The 10,170-nt window shown below is 36.8% G+C and overlaps 1 protein-coding gene across 1 annotated transcript; it reads right to left on the reverse strand.

Moving 5' to 3' along the window:
* Window positions 1–1,779: 1,779 nt before the first annotated feature.
* LOC110933552 lies at window positions 1,780–2,850 on the reverse strand. The gene has a single exon (XM_022176768.1). The coding sequence runs from the start codon at window positions 2,848–2,850 to the stop codon at window positions 1,780–1,782; it is 1,071 nt and encodes a 356-aa protein (XP_022032460.1).
* Between the last annotated feature and the right edge of the window lie 7,320 nt (window positions 2,851–10,170).

Genomic DNA, 10,170 nt, shown 5'->3' on the forward strand with positions numbered 1-10,170 from the left:
TCTTTGATACTTGCCACCGAGAATTCGCCTGTTGGACATAAGCTCCACAACCACCGATCCGGACCCGTCGTGTAATTGACGCCAGACAGAAGCGACGACAAATTTTGAAACTCCGATTCTTCCTCTAAATTTAATTCGGCCTGCTTCAAGCCCAGTTATAATTCAGCCCATTTGTACTCCAAGATAGCCGATCTGAAACACTACAGGATTTATCTTGTTCGATCTCAAAAAGCAGTGGAAAAGAGATGTAGAGGGGCTGATTTCCAACCCAACAGTCCAACCAGAAAGCAACAGTTGAACCGCCACCTACGTTACACCTGATTAGATCAAGAATATTGACACCAATACGAGTTAGATGCTCTTGAATTCCAACTATTTGCTCCCAAGGTCCCGCAACCGAAACCTTTGCTGGGATTGACGCCCAAGAACGATTATTATGGTGTATAGCCCAAACGACCCTTCGCCATAAACCATTTTTGTCGGTCCTAAATCTCCACCACCATTTCGATAACATAGCCAAATTGGCGTCTCGAAGAGAGCCAAAACCCAACCCGCCATATTCAATTGGAGCAATAACATTCTCCCATGCCATCCAACTCATGCATGAATTTCCATCCGACCCGCCCCAAAAGAAAACTCTCCTAAGTCGTTCCAAAATTTCCAAGACTTTTGCTGGTGCTTTATACATCGAAAAAAAGTACGTCGGTAATGAGTTTAAAACCGACTTAAGTAGGGTAATTCTTCCTCCGTACGATAAGTGTTTCGCCTTCCATAGTGATAATCGGGACTTGAAAAATTCTATAACCGGCTTCCAGTTGCGAATAAATTCATATTCGCACCAACGACCAAACCCAAATGTTTAAATGGAAAGGAACCTTTATTACATTTAAGGATATCCGCCCATTGTTGCACAGCCACGTCGTTCACTCCTACACCAAATAAAGTACACTTGGAGAGGTTTACCTTAAGGCCAGAAGCGAGGTAAAAGCATCTCAAAATTCTGCGGATATTAAGAACATTTTCATAAATCCATTCCCCAGCAAAGACCACATCGTCAGCATAGATGAGATGACTAAGGACCGGACCGGAGCTGGTACACTTAAGGCCTTTGAAAATGCCATCTGAAACGGCCTTCTTCATAATACCGCATAAAGCTTCCATAGCAATCACAAACAAAAAGGGGGAAAAGGGGGTTCCCTTGTCGCAGCCCACGTGTACACTCAAATTCCCGCGTCGGGGATCCATTTACCAACACCGATGATTTTGCCGACACGAGAGTCGCCATGATCCAATTCCTCCATCTAACCGGGAAGTTCATATGTTCCATAATCGAATCCAGAAACTTCCAGTTTAGAGAATCATAGGCCTTACTAATGTCCACTTTAAAAATCATTCTGGACTTTTTAGACTTTTTCAACCAAGCAATAACTTCATTTAAAATGAGAGGTCCATCCGTGATGTTTCTAACCGCCAAAAGGCTGACTGTTCCTCTGATATTAACTTCCCAATGACCTTCCTAAGTCGGTTGACCAGAACTTTGGAAATAGCTTTGTTGACCACCCCAATCAAACTAATGGGCCTGAAATTTGATGGGGTAAACGGGTCTTTCACTTTTGGAATTAGAGCAAGAAAGGAAGAAGTACAGCATTTACTGATAGACCCCTTATCAAAAAATTCCTGGAAGAGCCTCATGAAATCAGCTTGAAAAACGTCCCAGTTTCTTTTAATAAATTTAAAATTGAACCCATCTGGACTTGGCGAACGATCCCCAACACAGCCCTAAATTGCGTCTTTAATTTCCGGTGCCGAAAAAGGTGCAATAAGCTGATCAGCTTCCTCGACTGAAACGGCAGCTACATTTTGGCAGATAATCTTTGGTCTAGACGGCATTGGCTCCACATATTGTTTAGAAAAAAATTCGAAAAAATGCTCTTTAATCTCCATCGGATTTGTGACCCACACTCCCTCAATCATGATCCCATTGATACGATTATTACTCAGGTTAGAATTAATCACATTATGGTAAAACGCCGAATTCTCATCACCTTCAAGAGCCCACCTAGCTCGGGATTTCTGACGAGCGTCCAACTGCTTTCTTCGGTCCACCTCCATAACGGCATTAATACATTCAGATCTTTCATTTTGCTCGCTGACCAGTAATTCCCTCTCCTCGGCTAGTCTTTCTAGGAAGCGAACCCGATTCTTTTTTGCCTCGTAAACCCCATCAGATTGTTCCTTTTCTCTCTTCAACCAAACCTTAATGTTATTCTTTAACCAACGCAGTTTAACGGCCAACGCCATGTCAGCTGGCCCGTTGAAAACAAAAGATAGACAACATTGTTTAACCAAATCCAAGAAGCCAGGGATCTCTAGCCAAGAATTGAAGCATCTGAACGGGATATGACCGAAATCTGATGGTAAGGTAGAGAGTAATATTGGCTTATGATCCGATGCCTCTCGACTAAGAGCCCAAACCGATGCCGTCGGCCATTTATCCAAGAATCCCAAACAAACAAGGAACCGATCTAACTTGCTTAATTTTACCCCGTTATCGGAGATGTAAGTAAACCTGCCGCCACCCATATGATACTCACTAAGACCCGCGGAAAGGATAAAATTATTGAACGCCTCTGCGTTAGCAGGAGAGAACTCCGAATTAAGACGTTCCGAAGCATCTCTAACCTCATTGAAATCCCCCATGAAAACCCACAGCCCTTGCATAGCGTTTTTAATTCCAATCAGATTAGACCAAATATTCCTCCGAATCGATGTATCATTCGAAGTATAAACATTTACCAAACAAACAAGCAGGGAAAGAGGCAAGGAAGTTACCCCGGTCGGCGGACCCATTTGCTCACAATAATGCCCCCCATGGCTTATAATAATGGCCCCTACTTGTTTGTATAAGAAGCTAAATCTTATAAAGTAGAAAATTTTTACTTTTGTTGGTGGCCCAACATGGGCTCCTTCTACGCTAGACTGTCTTTGATCGTAAAATTCATGAATGGTAGTTCATAATCAAACTACCTATGAATGCTTATGAAGGATAGGTTGATGAAGTCTTCCTCTTATGATTATTAGGATAATCAATTTAATGCCTCTGTGGTAGAAGGGGCACCCTTCAAATTTTCACATTGATCACAACATCATATCCAATAATCATTTGACATCTTATTCTATCACATCCCATCACATTATATTTAACACCCATCACTAAATTTATTTCTTATTTAAATAAAATATAAAATAAATTAAACTAAAACCCAAGATTTTTTAATTAAAATATAATATGAAAGACATAATTAAAAATCACATTTTAATTAAATAAAAAAGAACAATAAAATTAAACTAGATAACCTAAACATTATACATATTAAAACAAATTGATCATAAATAGTATTTTTAAATTTTTAAATAATTGTTTTAGTTTTTTTAATAATATTTGGTTTGCTATATATATATTATACATATACATATTATATTATTATACATATTAATTTAAACTAGAAGATCCGACCCGCCCGCGTTGCGGCGCGGGCTAGGAGATTCGCAAGGAGACCATCTCCTTCGTATCCTATCCCAGATAATAAGCTTATGCAAGAACTTTGTTGGTTCCATCTCAACACTTACACGTACCATTGCAGCATTGCAATTTTTGTAGAAACAAATATCCAGCGACTCCGTTTGCTACCAATCTATATAGGGTAAGCATCAATAAATAAGCAACCAAAGATAAAATATAAGATTATTTTTTAAAGTCCACACCCGAACAATTTAAAGATGGGAGTTACAACCTTGTCCTTTGCATCGACCTTTGCTTCATTAGAAAGCAAAAGTTTAGCTTTCACCCAACCCTTGCTAGTAGCATAGTGAAGAGCAGTTCTGCCACCATCATTTTTCAAATTTACATCAGCCTCTGTTCGTCGAAATCTAATTCTTTCAGCGGATGATAAATTTGGAATATGACTAATTAAAAAGAAAACATATTACTCTTTTAAGAGTGCACACCATGTTTTCGACAAAATGTGCGAATCAAAAAGACTTTGACTACTATAAGACGGCATGCACGTCTGGTTTCTATAAAGTGAACACCATTTGTTCAACGAAATGCATAAACTAAATTTGAAAAAAAAAAGGTTAATGCTAGTAACCTACCAGTAATGAAGATGTTGGACTCTTTGGCTGATGATCAACAATTGGACAAAAGACAGAAAAAGTGGTGGCGATGACGACAAACAACCTCACAAATGACAGCTAACGCGATTCTGTCAAACCCCTTAGGTAACCTTCTAACCAACTGTCAAAAGACCATAACTACCACAAAGTGAAAACAAAGTGTATTTATGAACAGGTTCTTGTCTTTTAGGTTCATTTGGGCCGACATGTGTACGTAATAATCATTTACAATAACTAATACAAAATAACGAAATTGTTCGAGTGTGCGTTCATATACCTTCCCACTCATAACCAACTCGTATGCTCCTACTGACTGCTGCTAATTGGTGTTGAGCCGTTTGACCAAATTTGACCGAGCTTGACTAAGACACCGAAACATACTCAGATTCGAGTCGAGAGTTTCCGATAACTTCGAATGAAGATTTACCGTTACTAAAACTTAGAATTGATCGAATCTGCACTAAACATCCTTGTTCTACCTATTACAAATTAAAACTCTTCAGAAATTAAATCCCTATACTTTTGTTATAGAACCATCCCACTCATGTCACTTTGAACAATCTTTTTTTTTCATATTTCCATGAATTAATATTAAATATGCTTTTTAAGTACATTTTTTAAATCAGAAAATGCTATTATTAACCACCAACTTTATCCAGCGAATGAATTTTCAAATAGACATAAGTCCAGTAAGGTTTTTATGATTGTTTTAAAATATATATATATTTATGCTATCAAGTTTACAAATATACAAGTAGTGAAGTTATATACTTATGTGACCAAAATGGACGTGTTACATAAGCAGCCACTTTGAAGCTTGATAACAGCAAAAATGAATACCAAATATGACCGGATAACAGGAGTCATCGGAAAACACCTTTGCCCGTTGAAACCGAACTCAAAAATCACCAATCTTGTAATTACACAACAATTCAGGACTTCAAAGACACAAGCAAAATTATTAATGAATATTAATTTATGGGAATTTGGCAGGAAAAGTGCATATCGAAGTGGACTTCAAGAATGTACAAAGTCAGATGTCGTAGCCGTTCTCATCAAAAATCAAGCCAAATCATAAAACCTAAATGATAAATAGAGTGAGATCGAACCTTAAGAAGAACGTTGGCGAACGGTCACTGCCTGCATACATTTCCGTTATTCCCTCCCCCTCCACCGCCTTCGTTTGTCCTTTTTCCGGATTCCGCGACGCACACCACGGCCTTGACATCTGTCTCCCCTGTTACACCCAATTCAATAACCAAAATTAAAAAAAAACACACACACAGAGATACACATACACAAAATCATCGGCATCATGGCCACCGGTGGTAACCGCCATCTTCGTTCGCCAGTTGTCTTGTAGCATACTTCATTTCAATTAGCCCTAAATCCTAATCCGTTTCGATTAGCCCTAAAGCTGATTCCGATTGGAACCAATTACATGTCATAAACCCTAGATCGATAACCATCTAACATGTATTGTATCGTGTCGACCACAACGATGTACGTAACGATGGCGCCTCTCACTCGGCAGATTTGAAGCTGGTTTCCAGGGATTAAACAGCGAAACGTCACCGCATATCATAGCTCTAATTGGAACCTTAGGGGTTCGCCAGAAAACTGTTGGCCGGCTCCCCTTTTCACTCGGTCTCTCTCTACATAGTTGACATAGTTGTGTGTGTTTTGAAAAGATGAGAAAGCATACCAGAGAAAATGGATAGATTGTGAGGATGTACAACAACTTAAACTAATAGAACAACACTATACAACATAATAAAGGTATAAAGCATATGGTACAACATGTATTGCATAGAATTGTTGAAAAATAGAGTGTTATATAATTATCGATGAAAGCTTTTAAATATTCTTTTTGAGTTTTTTAATAAAAGATTATTTTTCATTTAATTTATTTTTTAATGCCTTGCTCATGTTAGTTTTTTTTAATCTAGCTACATAACAATACCTTTTAAACATTGTGGTATAGTTTTTCATGAAAATGGATATCGTGTCGCTATCATACCAAATAGAACCGGAACCGACGATTTATAGTATTGACTTTTTTTTATTCAAAACAACATATTTTTTGTATTGTATATTATACGAGTGCCGATAACAATATTAAAAATGTATTTTTTATTGTAAACTATACGAGTCTCGATATGTCGATTTCGACCAAATAACATCTGTACCGATATCGGTAATATTAGAAACCATTATTCATTTTTAAAGTTTTTTGATTGATATAAAAGATGTGTCGATATCCTTTTGAGCATATCGAAACTTTATTTCTTTAGTTTTCTCTTTCAGTTACTATAGCGAGTGTCGGTATTGAAACGAACCCAACCGAACTGATAATAACTGAGTTACCGCCACATAGTGTAGGGGAAAACCTACTAGCTACATATTAAAAAAAGAGGACGACCGAAAACATGAAAAAAAAAACAACCTAAAAGTTATCGGGTCAATCCCACTTCGCACAAATTTTCCATTTGCGTTCTATGAGAATCGACTTGTATGGTTCGGGGCGTTTTCATGCACTTTACTCATAACTATCAAATTCTTATTCTTCTCTATTTCCTCCAAGTGTTTCATGTATTTATCATCTCTTTTTAGTTTTGATTTAGCCAACATCCTGGGTTGTTCTCTATTCTCTTCCGATTCCAACGTTTTTGCCAACTTGAATTCAGTTATTGTATCCACCCAACTTTCTTTCCCTTTGCTTATTGACGACTCCACACTTTTTTTTTCCATTGCGGCCTTGTCAGTGTTGTGACGTTGGTGGGGTCATCATTTAAATTAATGTCGGGAATGTTACTTGATAATCCATCGTTGAGGTTGTAAAATTTGCTGACTTGAATGTTTTTGATCATTTTTGGGAACGACCACATCAAGATCCATCAATGGAATGAGAATCTATTTGGAATGACTTTTTGCAATATCTCATGTCGCCAATATGGGAAACCCTTTCCTCTTTTCAACTTTTGCATATCCGTTTAAGGCATCCTTATTCATATCATTCGATCCACTTGGTCAAATGCGAAACTAATATATAGTAAAAAATAAATAATTAATATTTTACATTTTGTTAAAAAATGTAACAAACTAATAAAAGTAAAAAATAAAGGATTAATAATATACCTTTTGTACGTATAACACATTGAGTTGACTTATTTTTTATATATAAATCCGTTTGTTTCCCCGTGAGTTGATCCATGTTTCGGCTAGACCCACCGAGTAGTTTTCCAAAATGTGTGATTACTTGTTTCCGAAAGTGCTCTTTTGTTTGTTGATTTCCAATTTTTTGTCCTTAGAAATCCGTAAGTAAGACTTAATCAAGGCTACCTCTTCATCTTGCGTCCAATTTTGGCGCCGCCTATGTTTGCTTGTTTTTTACCCGCCTTCCACAAGTAACTTGCACTTGTATTTCTTAGCTTGTTCTTCATCTAGGTTCGCGATACGCGAAACGGTTGACAGTTTGCTCATCCACCGGGTCGAGAGATGAAGTGACATGACCGGTTGCGAGTTGGGTGCAAGTTACGTTGGGGGAAGTATTGTCGATATTGGGATGAAAACGGTTGGGTGGGTATCGGTTCGTCTTGTAAACGAAACCTATCGAGTCTGCCTAGATTAGCATGAACCTTCGCCCTATATTTTTCTGTGCAGCCGACTCTCTTTTGTTTGAACCTTCCATTTGGTAATTCGTTTTTGGTTGAAATGTGGGTGCTGTAGTGTGTTTTTGAGTAATGAATTGTGTGAAAAAATGTAAAAGGTTTGAAATTATAGGAGTAAAAATTGTATATTTTTTAATTGTGGAACGGTTATATACCGTTATCAAACGATCATCTCACATCCCCACGCCTCTCGACGACTGCGATGTATATCACGGGATTCATCATCACCAAGTGAAACAACTGTGGCGGTGTTTCACGATCATCACGACCGCCAAACTCAGTTTTACTGGGGCGCCCAAGTACCCTGAGCAATTTAAACATAAGATGTTAATTGTGAGCCTATGGCATAAAAACGCTTTCTTTGATTGTTAAAACTATTTTAAAAACTAAAAATATTTTTGTACGTGGCGATCCAGTGTAGTCTTTTCTAACTATTTGATAATCAAAAAAATATTTATGTATGGGGTTTGGATATAATAAGAAGTTTATTTGGCTAAGAAGGCTAGGAAGTAATCTTAATTATCCATTTAGTTAATTAAGAGATAAGATTAAATGAGGGGAATTGAAGGGAAGAAAAGAGACGCGTAAGTTTGTTTAGGGGCATTCTAGTCAATCCAAGACAATAGTTTATCTCTCCTCTAATTCCCCCCATTTTTTAAACGTTAATAACTCTTTCATACGACATTATTTTTTTTATAAAAATTGCACCAAAAAAACGAGCGTTTTTTAATCTTTAAAACGAGTATACTATTGCTATACTTTCGAATTTTTTTTTCTAAAACCCAGTTGCGTAAAACGCAATGTAAAAAACCCTGTTGCGTAAAACACAATGAAAAAAAACCCTAAAAAATGACATTTTTCTAAAACGCAATGCACAAAAAACACAAAGAAATGTCTTATTTGTAAAACGCAATGGCCAGAAAACACAAAGAAATGTCTTATTTCTAAAACGCAATAGCCTAAAAACACAAAAGAAAGTGTACTTTCTAAAACGCAATGAACTGAAAACACATAAAAATGTGTTTTACCTAAAACGCAATGCACCAAAAACACAAAGAAATGTCTTATTTCTAAAACGCAATGGCCAGAAAACACTTAAAATGTCTGTTTTCTAAAACACAATGGACAGAAAACACATAAAAATGTGTTTTACCTAAAACGCAATGCACCAAAAACACAAAGAAATTTCTTATTTATAAAACGCAAAGGCCAGAAAACATTTAAAAATGTCTTATTTCTAAAACGCAATGGTCTAAAAAAACAGAAGAAAATGTTTTCTCTAAAACGCAATGGGACTGAAAACACCTAAAAATGTGTTTTACCTAAAACGCAATCACTAAAAACAGTTAAAAAATGTGTTTTTTCTAAAACGCAATTGCCAGAAAACACATAAAACTCTCTTATTTCTAAAACGCAATGGACACATAAAACTGTCTGTGAACTGTCTGTAAATTGTCTGAACCAGAGAGTAACAAATCAAAAATTGTCTGAATTGTCTACAAATTACTGTCTTCAAAATGAGTCAATTTCTGGAAAATTAAATTTTCTGATGCATTTTTATTAAATTGTCTGAACCAGCTCGACCCCAGCTAGGGGCTTTGCCCTTTGGACCCCGCCAGGGGCTGCTGCCCCTTGGACCCTGCTACCAGGGGCGCTGCCCCCGGACACCCGCCAAGATCGTAAAACGCAATGATTAAGTCAAAAACCCAGATCGTAAAAATGAAATTAAAGAATTTCTTACATGGATCGAAACCGATTTCTTCAACGATTGACGAAATTTGAATGATTAGCGATCGAATCGAATGATTATCTTCAAAATCACCGGAAAAAACGAGATTTTGTATGAAATTAAACTGGGTTTTCTTCAAAAAAAAAAAAAAAGCTGAAGAACACGTTGATCGGGTGTTTGAATCATTGATTGGTGACGAAAATCGCACTCTAATGTAGTGATTATTGAGATAGAAAGTGAAGAAATGGTTGAAGATGGTGGGTTTTGAAAATGGTGGTTTTGATGTTACTGGGAAGAAGAAGGAAGAAGAAAAGGATAAGATTGACTAAAATACCCTTTCTCTTTATTTTAAATTTTGCCACATGTCCTAATCCTATTGCTTCTTATGCTTTCTAGCCAAAATAAACTTTCTATTTGATCCTGACTTGTATTTTGAATATTTTATTTCCATAACAATATAATAAAGTACTACATTTTGTGAATTACCGAAATAGGTCCATTTGATAATTCTCATGTAAATTTGACTCATATGACGAAAAAAAAGTTGAATTTTAGGCCAAAACCAACCATTACGGTTTTAGGGTTTCATTGTGG

This window comes from Helianthus annuus, chromosome 4 (assembly GCF_002127325.2).
Source record: "Helianthus annuus cultivar XRQ/B chromosome 4, HanXRQr2.0-SUNRISE, whole genome shotgun sequence".
In the NCBI taxonomy this organism is placed as follows: domain Eukaryota; kingdom Viridiplantae; phylum Streptophyta; class Magnoliopsida; order Asterales; family Asteraceae; genus Helianthus; species Helianthus annuus.